The 13278-nt window shown below is 27.4% G+C and overlaps 1 protein-coding gene across 1 annotated transcript in view; it reads right to left on the bottom strand.

Moving 5' to 3' along the window:
- Positions 1-440: 440 nt before the first annotated feature.
- Positions 441-13278, bottom strand: part of Ogdh (oxoglutarate dehydrogenase Nc73EF) — a 32564-nt gene continuing 19726 nt past the window's right edge. The window contains exons 13-22 of the mRNA XM_043049259.3: positions 12444-12546; positions 11099-11369; positions 10818-10945; positions 9338-9516; positions 8462-8533; positions 7083-7208; positions 4422-4494; positions 3719-3882; positions 1802-1956; positions 441-925 (exon numbers count right to left, since the gene is read on the bottom strand). Of these exons, the coding sequence (XP_042905193.2) occupies positions 826-925; positions 1802-1956; positions 3719-3882; positions 4422-4494; positions 7083-7208; positions 8462-8533; positions 9338-9516; positions 10818-10945; positions 11099-11369; positions 12444-12546 (1371 nt within the window). The 3' untranslated portion in view covers positions 441-825. The remainder of the gene's footprint in view (positions 926-1801; positions 1957-3718; positions 3883-4421; positions 4495-7082; positions 7209-8461; positions 8534-9337; positions 9517-10817; positions 10946-11098; positions 11370-12443; positions 12547-13278) is intronic.

Genomic DNA, 13278 nt, shown 5'->3' with positions numbered 1-13278 from the left:
ATATTATCCCAGGTACTACATACTTTAATTATTAAAAGCTTTTACTGATAGTGCAGTTTCATTTCAAAAACACTTAGTGAGATTCTTTCACAATTTTTGCGTATTTTGAGCAGTTTTCATATAGTTATTTTTTATGGACCATAGTTAAATTAACTTCTTTAATCAGTTAGAATTCACTTTAAAAAATACATATATAAAACAATAGAAAAGTTTAAAATAATAATTAATTTTTGATTTCATTATAATTATATTGTTTAAAAAAAACAAACGAATTAACGGTAAAACATGTATTCTAAATTGAATAAAACAACATAAATAGAGTTTCAACGTATCGTAGGTCTAAAAAGCGTCATGTCAACTTTTATCAACAACTGAACCAGTACCATTTTGCCCCTCTTTTTAGTATGTAAAGTACTAAATAAAAAGACAAGAAAACAAAATCAATGTTCCAAAATATAATTTTATTTTCATATTTCCCAGTTTCTTTTCAGTAAAGAATTACTAATAAATAGTGCTGTAATAATGTAGAAGTACTAAGCACAAATTAAGTTTCTAGGACTTCCGTTTTCTACAATCTTTTAGCTCTAAGAGTAATAATTTTTTTTTTTCACTTTAAAAAGAAGGGAATAATTTTACTAGGTTTAAAAGGCAAACTCATTTTTGATCTTTAGATTTAAAATAAATAAAATTGCGAAAATTAAAAAAAAAATTCAGCTTTTAAATTATTTTAAAAGGTCTTGAAGTGCAAAATTGCACCTAATTTGTATACAAAATCCAGGCATTTTAATAGAGTACAGTCTTTATCACAGAACAAAATTTTCTTCTTTATAAGCCCAAGGCAACAGAGACAACTCTTTCTTGCTCCTTCTTGTGAGCTTGTTTACTTCCTGTAGCTGTTGAAGCAGACACGGCTCGTCCAGCATAGCTGCAAGATGTAAATGAAAGAAATTTATATTTATTTTTTAAATTATATTTGGTAATTTACAAGCATTTCAGATTTTATCCAAAAAATAATTTTATTTATGAATAGTGTTTCTTTTTACTAAATACTGAGCACCTTGCCTGAAACTACAGTAAAGATTTTTTTTTATTTTTCTTATTTTACAAGATTCTCACCTATTTATCAAAACAAAAATTAAGGTCCCAAAAATATTATATTAATTTTTCATTATCAAATATACATACGTATACATACTGTTACTTGCTGTATAGGGAAAAATAATTATAAATTTTTTAAAAAAAACACAATTTCACTTTATTGCAAGCATTCACGTATTCATTATAGTATGAATAGTTTTTAAGAAAATGAATTTTTTGTTTTGTTTTAGAAATCTATTAAGACTAAATTGTTTGAATCAACTAACTATAGTTAAAATTAAAGTCAGATTCAAAACTAAATTTTTATGGACTTTCAAGGTCCATGGAAACTGTTTTAAACTCATTATAGTTACAGCCTAAATTTTTCAATTAGCATTCTTGAATAGGGGTTCCAGTACAAATAATACATTTATTTAACGATTAAAAAACACAAGTTATTCAACCAAATGAGAAAATTCCTTGAAAAGTTTTAATTGTGCAATGAAAACATGCAGCTATAACCATTATTTAGAATAACCAATTTGCAAGAGTTCAATATATAATACTCCATAGAATATAGAACTAACACACAAATAGTTTACTAAAAATGATTAGAAAACAAGATAATTTTATAATTTTTTACAATGAATTGGAAACCGTATTGATTGACACATATCATGAATGACTGGTACATAAAGATTAAAATAATCGAATGACAACTCACCTAATATGACGTTCATGGTTAGAGACTGTTTCCATGTGCGGTTGAATGTAACACCAATATCCTTGGTTCTTATGTTCTTCTTGGGACCAAATTAAATTTGCATTAGGATATTTATCTAATTCTTCCTTAACAAGATCAAATGGGAAAGGACAAAGCTGAAAATATATTTTTCAAAGATAAATTACATCTCAATTGAATAATTATGCTTTTTTCAAAATTGATGATTTACTTCTAAAGTTGAAAGTTAAATTAGAAAAAAAAAAAGTTTTTTAAAAAAACAAGCAAACAAACCTCTTATCTTTCAAAGCTAATTTTTATGATATAAAATTAAATGTGAGCTTAAACAAAAAACATATTTATTTATTTAAAATAGCTTTATCATCATATATAATTTTGTTTTACACTTAATTATATCAGTTAGGATCCTTTTTATAGACACTGTATTTTATTCATTGATGCGTCTTTTTATGACACCAACAAAAGTGGCATTTTTGCACTAAGAAAATGACACTGACTAAATTTAAAGGGGTTGGCGAAAAATCATGTACTTTCAATCAAAATAACTTTGAAGTCAAAGGAGGTAACCTCTAAGAGCGACCAATCTCCCCCAACCACTATTTTACTGTGGAATGGATCGCTCCTGAAAGGTTCCACTGTATATAATTCCTGCAAGTTGAAAATACAACACATTAGTTTAGTAAACCATATTTTAAGGGGTAAGGAAAAGTCCAAAGGTCAATATAAATAGCTTCTAATAGGAGTTGAAATAAAACATAGAGTTTGATTCGAGATTTAAACTTGCACTTAAACCTCATCTAAACCTTTAAGTTAAAAATTAAAATGGATAAGATTAAACAAACAACTGGTTGGCAAACAATATCCTAAGGTGTGCAAATAATGAAGCACACTTTACACTTTAGGTATATATAAGGTTATTGTTTACATTCATTACAGCAAATTTCTATCAAGTACAAAATTAACAAGAGATTGGTTAAACTCCTTAGGTTGGCAAAAAATACCCTGAATCGCAGGGTTGCAAAAAACCCACCCGGTTTTTCTTGGTAAAACCCACTCTGAAAAACCCACCCTAAAGTGAGTTTTACTGGGTTTTTCTAAGATTGATTACTTTTTTAATCCTCTGTTATATTAAAGAGCTATTCTATTGAAATATATATGTAGTCTAGCCTAAAAAAAATTAACCTATAGTAAAGAAACTAATTGTGTTGGAGACTGGAGTCACCTTGCTGGCTAGATTTGACTGTATGGCCATTGATTCGCTTTCTATGCAAATAAAAAATTTTCCTCAAATATTTTTTAAGAATAAAATATAAATAAAAAGTAATCCTGTGTTAAAATAAGTTTTAAATGTGTGATGTATGTGAGTACATATAACATTTTGTATCGTGATGTCAGAAGAAACTTTTTTTAGACTTTCACATCAATTTATAAAATAAAAATTAATTATTAATATTAAAATAAGGTACTTATCCCTGCCCTCTCTTTTGAAAAACCTCCCATAAAAAACATGAAAAACCTAGAAAAGTCCAATAAAACCCACCCGAGTTGGGTTTTTCTACAAAAACCCGGGTTTTTTGCAACCCTGCTGAATCGAAAAATAAAATACTTAAGATAGAAATTAATTTTTATTGGGTGTAAAAATAAAACACTTCAGGCAGATATCAGGCCTGCACTGATTACATACTCAGTGAATACATTTCAATTTCAAACTCCTTTACATCTCATAAAAAATACCTAATTTCAACCTTGAAAATGCTTTATTTTAAAAGGGCTGGCTAACTACACCTAATTAAGTGGGTTAACTCTTAGAAAATTACTCAGTAATCCATAAATTGATTTCGAATGGAGGATGATAAAAGAGATATATTTATAAAATAGATATATTTATGATGTGATTACCTGTTCAATTCGAACTATTGCAACAGATGAATCTAAATTGCTATCTTTTCGCTTTTTCGACAATTCATAGTACAGTTTGCCTGTACAGAAGACAATTCGTTCAACATTTCCAGGATTCTCACTGGCAGGACCATTATCAGGAATCAGACGTTGGAAAGAAGTATCTAATAGTATTAAAATAGTTTAAAAAAAATTCTTGATTTCTTTTTAAGAATTTGCCAATTTAGAGAGATTTTTTTTTTTTATAGATAAATTGAAAACGTTTAAATCAATAAATAATTTCTCATTTTTACATGCTTAGCTGTCTACACAAAAAGGAATGAAACAAAAATAGATTGAAGCTTAAATATTTTATATTAAATAAAAAAATTTTTTTTTTTTGTCTCCACACAGGAAATTAAAAAAAATTTTTATTACAAAAAAAAAAAAAAATTACTATACAATTTACATACTACAAATTTAAATTTTAGCATTAATACTGTCATTTAGTGAATGGCATTAAATTATTCTGAATACAAATCTTTATTACATTGATTATATTCTTAAAAGTTATTCATTATATTATTCAAAATTATTCATTACATTATTATTCTTTTTTAGTCCGCAGCTGAGAAATCAGACCAAAATCCAAGAAGAGTGAAAAAAAAAAAAAATTATGAAGAATAATAGAAAATATTAATATGTGTAATAAATTATACTTTACCAGCAGTCATATCATCAAATGAAGAGCGAGCTTCAGGATGACGAAGGAGGGATTTTGGAGTAAAAACAATAAGCTGTACAAAGTAATTAAAAAAAAAATGAAACAATATATTTGCATTGCAAATTAAATTCATAAAAAAATTTAAGGTACCAGACTAGGTTTAAAACTAGGATTTAGTACAGAAATGACTAGTTTGGTGTTTAAGCTCAGATTATGACCATACTTATAAAATCTTAATGGTATATTTGTTTTAAAGTTAAAAATATTTCAAATGAATTCAGGAAGACATGTTTAATGAGAAAATCAACACTTTAGTTACTAGATTTTTCAAAAAAATTTAAATTTTGCTGATTTCTTATTTCATAATGCAAGAATGACAGAAGTTTGTCAAGAATTTTTTTTTCTACTAAGAGCAATTTTTATGAACAATAAATAACGATGTGTTGTGGTTTTTAATTTTATTGCAATATTTCTAAAATGTTTGTCAGAAAGAAATTTTTTAAAATTTTATTATAAAGATACTTTAGCATAAAAATTCAATTTAGTTTTCAGTATTTGTAGCTATAAATATTCTGTTTCATTAAAAACTATAATTTTTAATTTGCTTTAAATTTTTTTCTTCTTCAGAATTTGAATTACATTTTATACATACTCCATCACCTTCTTGTAAAAAAAGTGTAATAAACCTAGCTAGACACATTAAAGAACAAACAAATAATATATATGATTTAATGGCACATTTATAATAATATAATTAGTATTTTAAGAAAAGAAAATTGGCCATTAGGCATTGGAGGAAGAAGATAAATTGCTTAGTTTACGTTAAAATTGTTCTATAATAAAAATGAATGAGATAGATTAAACAAATGGTAAAGAATGGTAAATGGTTTTGTCAAAAAATAAATTATTTCTTAATTTAAAAAAATTTTTTTTTACTTAAAATTCTGACTTACCTATGAGATGAGTAGATTTCCATTAAAAAATTAAAAGCAAAATTAGTTATTCTAACAAAAAAAAAATTAACTAACATAAAATATTCCATGTATCAATAAAATAATATTAACACAAATTTAAAAAATGGAATAGTTTCTAAAATCTGTATTGAGGCTTCATAATACAATAGATCAGTAATGCAGTTCATTATATAGCATATCACACCCTTTGCACAGCATATGTAGAGTATATGAATCAGAATAAATCTACTAAAGTATATGAACAAGTCAACAAAAGAAAAATTATTGAAATCTTGGGGTAAAAATGGAGTAGCATTAAACAAACCTAAAGGTTTCATTATATAACTACATTTCAATGATATTATGAATCAATAATTATGACTGAACAATTCAAAAATTAACTAGAATTTCACCTAACCAAATTACAACACAAAAAAGAACTAAAGCTTTTTTTAAATGTACCTAAAATTTAATAAAATAGTTTTTATCACAAAAAATGTTTTAGTGTCAAAAAATTACTAATAATTAAGACATTGTTAACAAGTTGTTATTTTTATATATAAGATTTTTTTGACTTAATAGAAGAATTCAATTTCTCATTTGAAAATCTGCAGACTCATACATTTTATAAAAAGATAATGCAAATGTTTCTTGATAATTTACTTTTTATAGCTTAAAGAAAACCTTTCTTTTAAAATTATGTTCTTCAGTTGCTCTTTCGAACATAAGAAGTTATGTAGTCCAATACAAATAAGATGTACTTCCGGGAGTGGAGAGAGTCTTGAAATAAGAACTATCAGCATCTTTGAAGGCGGAACAGTTCCATAGATGCTCGCCATTCATGCCTACATGTCCCTTAGACAAAATGTAGTCAGGAGAGCCAGCAAGTTTAATACTATGCAAGTGTGCTAGAAGGTAGTCACGTCCAGTGCACAATCGGAAGGATGAGATTCCAGCAGCTATAGGAACCGTTTTGGGGAGACAAGTTGTTCGAAGGCCCTCCCAAGATTTATCAACAGCTTGATCTTTGTTGGAGGTTGCTGGGTGGTTAAAGAAAACTTAATGATATTATATATATTAATTGTTACTTTTATAGATCAGCTTTCAATTATAGCAATTGAATCAGTAAATAAATTTGTTTGAAATAGTTGAGAACAAGTTATAATTAGTAAATACTCATTAAGAATATTGAAAATTAATGTTGTTACTTCAAAGAAAATAATTGTTATATATTTGAAAGGAAACATTTACTACCATTGCCCCTAAAATATGGAGATCTATTAACACAAATTATACTAAAAAATAAAGCAAATTATTTAATATATTGTCCTGAAAGAGTAACTTTCGAAATTTAATCTGATAATAGATAATGCTTTTTAGCAGTCATATTGCTTCAGTTAAAAACGGTTGAACTAAAAGAATTTTTTTAAAAAAGTAATAATAACTAATATTAAGAAGACTCATACTATTGCCAAATAAAAATTTAAAAAGTTACTTTTCCAGAGATCCGAAGAATGAATATAATTCAATAGTAGTAACGTTCAATTAGTTCATTAATTTTTTATGTTTGTGCTACTAAAACTACCATTGTGGAACCAAACATTATTTTAATTTTTAAATTAGCTTTCTTTTTATAAACAAATAGAAAATTGAAACATGAGAAACAAAATTTTTTTTTTTCTAATAAAAAAGTAACAATAACTCTTACAGGCTTCCTGAATGGCAAAATGATTTGACGTCTTAAAGCATGGAAATAATTGGCAGGTGTACTGCAGTTCACTACAATCATGTTGCAATCGTGAAGTTGCCTGACAGCAAAATCTTCATCTATTGTCTGAAATCACAAAATTTAAAGATATGAAAGGAGAAGGAACACAAGATGAATTATTGTGTAATATTAAATAATTTTTTTTTACAGGATAGCGCTTATTTATACAATTTTATAACTACACACAATTAATTGTTCGGTACTGAATGTAACTTAATAAATTCATAATCAAAAGAATAATAGATAACAGTTGCAAACTAAACATAAATATTTTCTCACAAATGACAAATAAATTATTCTCATGATATTAGAGATTAAAAAATAGAGACAGTTCTTTTAACAAAAATTTATAGATAATTTTTTTGAATGCAGTTTTTATTAAAAAAAAAAAACTTATTCACAAATAATTTATAACATTTTCAGTATAAGTTGATTTAGATTTATACTAAAAAAAAAAAGCATATATGCATAAAATTGGCCACTTAACTTTAAACTGAATTTTTAATAGAGAGTGTTTTACGTACTTATTAGCTCAATTTAACTTCCAACTAGACTGGTTAAAATTCTAGTACTGTGAGGCTAACCATGAAAGGTTTTTCTCCTGCAGAAATATCAGGGCCCGATTAACCTCTGAAAATAGGGGAAACATAATAGGATTTTGGGGCCCCCCTAACTTGAGCAAAAGAAACTTTTGATATTTTTTGCCCATAAACAATAAATTTTAAAGAGACAAGAACCATGTGAAAACTATTAGAACCTTGGAAAGGAATACAGAGATCTTATGCAATCATGTCGGACCCTTCTTTACGTATTTCTTTTGCAAAAAATAAGAAATTGGGCCCTTAATTTCAGTCATTTGGGGCCCCACCTAGAATTTTACTGGGGAAGCACTTGCTTCCTGTGCCTTTTCGGTAATCAGGCCCTGAGAAATATACTTATTCACTTCAGAAAAAAAAAATTCTCATGAGCACAAATTTGCCTCTTGTTTGTTGCTTGGTGTAGGAATTATTCTAAATTTTGGAGGGTTAAAATTACTTGGATTCAGAGATAGAATCGTAACAAAAGTAGGACAACAAAACTGCCACTTGACTCTTTGGTTAAACATTGGTAATAAGATAAAATTTCAATATAAGATTTTTATATTGTTTTCCATAAATGTTATAATACTCGTTAAGGTTATTAATTGAAATTTTATCGGGTACCCAGAATCGGTCAGGTAACAAGCAAAATTTTCCCCTGGCACATGACTAAATTTTAGGACCTGGTACATCTCTAGTTTTTAAAAAGTAGTGGAAAGAAAAAGCATTAGTCTTACTTACAGGAAAAACATCCATCTCTTCATTGCAGAGTTGAAGAAAACGTTCAGGTCTGGCACTAGAATGTTCAGGACCCTAGAGAAAAAATTTATTGTTCAACAATAAAAATAAGGACCATGATATATGTCACATTTTTTTTTTTCCAGGGATGGGATCAAAATCTGAAATCTATATATAAGTTAATTTCTCCATAGGTAGCTGTTAGTTCAATTAATAATAAAAAAATATTAAATTTTGTATGTACTATTCTGTCTTAAGTTATAATTTTAAAAAAAAATAAAAGCTCTTTTAATGACAATGTAATTTAATTAGTTAAAGCTTCTTAAATGGCTTGTTTATGTTCCCACTGACAATCAACGATTATAGTAAAGTTTTCAGTCCAAGAATAAATTTAAATAAAAAATTATATGCCGGATGAGCCTTTAATAAGTCCCAAATCAGTATACACCTTCCTTGACTTAGCCTTACATACAGATAGGCTTACATTCGGAAATATAGAATATAAGATTTAGAATAAAATTTACTTTTATAAAACCATGTATGTTAGCTAAAATGTGGGAAGATACTTAATTGATAAATAGTATTGTGAATTATACAGATTTTAATGAGAAAAAGAGTTTAATGCTTACAGCAGTTCATGTATATTTGAGCAATATCTTAGTCTTATTCGAGCAATATCTTAATATTTATCTTCCTTACTTAAGACTTCTTTTATAAAACTTTATAAAAGATAACTATTAGTAATGACTAGAAAGCTTCAAAATATAACTTAAAAACCCTTTACTGTTAGATACTAGTACATATTTCTGAAATTAGCAAATAAACCTTTTTGACTTGCAAATAAATTAAAATCAGTTGAATGAATAGTTTTTATCTCACCATTCCTTCCATTCCATGGGGAAGAAGTAAAACGATTCCACTCTGTCTGACCCACTTAGCTTGACCACTACTGATAAATTGATCAATGATACACTGAGCTGTGTTCATGAAATCACCAAACTGAGCTTCCCACATAACAAGAGCATTAGGATTGGTCATTGAAAAACCAAGCTCAAATCCTAAATGAGACAGCATAAGTTATAATTTTAAAATTTTTTGTTTAAACAAACTAAGGCAAGAATTTGCTTAAATTTAAATTAATGGTATTCCAAAAATGATTGACAATTTGAAAAATGAATTAAAGAAAAAGGGAAATAGATAGGGTGAGCTTGCTGTATTCTGCTTATAAAACCATAAAATTTATTTTCATTCAGTTCTAAATTTTGTCATAAAGCTTATCAACTGGTGGTGCTACCTACTGAGAAAAATGCAAAACTATGTTTGCAGAGTAACAACCATTTGTAGCAATATTGTGGTTGCAAACTGAGGGAAAACTTAACAGATGTCCATGCAAATATTGAGAGTAAAATGGTCTCGCATACAGCGGAAAGCTTTGTCTCATAGTTTTTGCATCTTGATGTGTTATTTATTTTGCAAGCTTCTAATGCAACTAATAGGAAAAACACAGTATTGAAAATCACACAGATTATATGAGACTAAGGAATAATTAACTTTGTGAAACTAACTACAGTGATTACAAATATGTCTCCATCTTGATTTTCAGAAAGTATTTGAAAAAAAAAGTAAATAAATTTAATAACAATATATTTAGAACTTATTATATTTTGAATTAGAGCACTCTATAAGTAAGAAATAATTACAAATCAAATTACATTAAATTATTCTTAGTAAAATAAATTGTGGTTGAAATTGTTTAAACTTCAAACCAATAAAATTAATTTTTAATGAAACAGAAACATACATTTTTAACAAGAAACATGCTCTAAATGGAGCTTAATTTTTATAGAAATCCTCTGACTTATTTTATTCCCTCAATGCTTTTAATTTGCAGAAAGTTATTAATCTAAATCAATAAGCATCCAAATGTTTTAATTTATGCCGTAATTTATTTGTGAGTAAATTTTCAAATAAACATTTGAGGTGGAAAAGTTTAAACTATAATGGAATTATGCATTTATTATACAACATTAATTTATCTCCCAAAAACTTATGATTTTAGAAAAGTGATTACAGAAAAGTATAAAAGTTCAGAAACAAGAAAGCTTAAAAGCATCATCAGACTCCATTAAAGTTTTTAAAAGACAAGAGTGAACATTTTATTTTTAATTTTTTCCTATCTTTGAAAACAAACACAAAAAAATTATAACAGCACTAACATTTTATAAATGCTTATGTTAGAACTATGATTGTCAAATATTTACATTACATTGATATAATTTCATACATTAATAGATTTGATTAAAAAAAAAGAGATAAAACTATAGAGAAAAGAAATTTTTTTTAGTAACTATTTTTATACCTAAGACAGCATATTCTGACAGAGAACTGTTGCATACTGTATAAGGAGCTTGGTCTGGCCATAGTTGACATAATGGTCTGTAAGTTGTTTTATCAATTAATTGATGATGAAGCACATGATGGCGATGGCTAGAAATAAAAACAACACATTGCACTTTACAAAGAGAAAAAGCTTGATATTTTTTGTAGCAGCTAGTAAAGTTAACAAAATTAGAGTTTATAATATTATAATTTACATAATAAATTGTAAAATAGATAAGTTAAAATAAATGATTAAAATACCTAAAAGTTCCACGTTCTACATCTTGTCCACTTAGTCTGACATGGACGCCATCTTTGAGCAAAGAACCGAAAGCCATTGCTTCTGCCAGAGCCCAATCAACAAGACGATGATCGACCATCTCCATTCGAGCTTTAAGTATTCTTTTGATGCCAGGATGGATTTTGAAGTTGCCAGGTGGTGAAGAGCCAAAAGCCACACCAATATGGCGCAATATATCTTCTTCTACACCAGTTGGATCACATTTATACAGATTTTTGGTTCCAAAAAATCCTACATTTAATTTTTTATAAAAAATTAATAATTGATAAATGTAATTAGACAAGCTATATAGTATATTTAACAATTTTCATCAAGAAAATGATAATTGCATTTGGAAAATGGTAGGTTATCTTTACACATTAGTTCCTGACAGGAAAAATTAAATGGAGAAGTTCTAAAGGTTTTAATGCTTAAAGTATTTTAAATAAAAACCCCTAGAAGAAATGTAACAGTTTACACATTTCTGTAGATTTAACCCTTTCGTGCCTAACGCGACACATACGTCCCAAGCAAATTTCAAAAAAATCTTTTGGGACAGAAACACTTCTCTGTCTAATAGGAGACTTTCCCACCAGTCCTGCCAATATTTTGGAAGGTATCTTCATTCCCAGAAGATAAATGGCACTACATAATGCTGCCCTACTCATAGTTTATGCTACCAAAATTGTTGTTGTAAAAAAAAAAAAAAAAAATATTCGTCGCGAAAGGGTTAATAGTTTAGGAAATAACTAGGGATGAATAAAGTGCAAATAAATGTCAGTTTTCAAAAATATCTAAAAATATAGGTCCAAGCAAAACACATTAAATACAAAACAAACAATCTAAAATAACTGACACATTTTATATTGGTATAAATGAAAGTATATAAGTTTTGGATATACAAAAGTAAAAAATAAAAAAATTAAAAAAAAAGATCCAGTAACATTTTTGGATTACAAACAGAAAGATCCTGCAACAGAATGCGAAAAAAAAATTTGAGAAAATAAAAAAAAAAGCAAAATTTTTTAAAAAGAAACTTTTGTTTTTAACGTACTTGAGAAACCTTCACCTCTACTAATGGGAACTTTTAGCACCCATTTAAAACTTTCCCCTCAACGACAAAGTCCAATGATTTTCCACTGTATATACGTTTTCTCCCTTGCTTGAACAAAATCAGAATTGCGTGTACAGCTTCAGAACATGATTAATTAAATATTTAACTCGTAGCTCATATTGAAATTTAGTAGCAAACAAATTCCTCCACACAAACCTTGCGATTAATTTATATAAGAATTGCATGATATTTTTTATAAATTAGCATATTACCTTTCCATGGTGAATCTAGCCAATCAGTATTATACATTCGAGTGTCTTTTTCAGCATTAGTATACGCTTCCTGAAGAATAGCTTCATATCTGGCTTCTTCCTCCTAAAATGGATTCTATATTTGAATCTTCCAAAAAACAGGATTGGAAAAAAAAAACCTTTTTTACAATATAAGAACTTTTCCTGTTCAAATTTTTCATACTTCACTTTTAAATTTTTTATATTGAGTGTGTAAGAAACTTTTTATTATTGAAAATCTCATTTATTTGGAGAATATATAGTCATAAGCTTTGTTATATATCAAGACCTAAATAATTCTCTATTTAACTATGCACAAAACAAAATGTCAAGAACATTCTATCTAATACTACAGTTTGACACTCAGCTGTATGTAACTGTATAATAAAAACAAGAACATTTCAACCGACAGCTTACACAACCATGATAATAGGGAAATGTCAAAATATTTAATTTTTAAACTGCTTCAGCAATGGGAACTGCTTTTTCCAGTTCAATTTTACAATCTGCTTCAAATTTATATAAGAAAGCATGGGCTGTTTATATTTAATTTTGGGTTAATATTCGATTCAATCAACAGCTGGGAAATAAATTTATTGGGGTTAATGTATGTTTCAATCATCAGAATGGGCAATTCATAACTGTGGGTTCATATTTGTTTCAACCAACTGTTTACAACCATAACAATAAGGAAATGTCAATATACTTAAGTTTCCTAAACTTCAAAAGGCAGTTTAATACTTGCATCTTCAGCAGTGGAAACTTCTGAAGATGCAATAAGGTAATTTATATAAGATAAGAATGGTGCCAGCACGGA

This window comes from Parasteatoda tepidariorum, chromosome 4 (assembly GCF_982258835.1).
Source record: "Parasteatoda tepidariorum strain Cologne lab strain chromosome 4, Ptep-v5.0, whole genome shotgun sequence".
NCBI classification, from domain to species: domain Eukaryota; kingdom Metazoa; phylum Arthropoda; class Arachnida; order Araneae; family Theridiidae; genus Parasteatoda; species Parasteatoda tepidariorum.
This window is presented reverse-complemented; position numbering and strand designations above follow the sequence as displayed.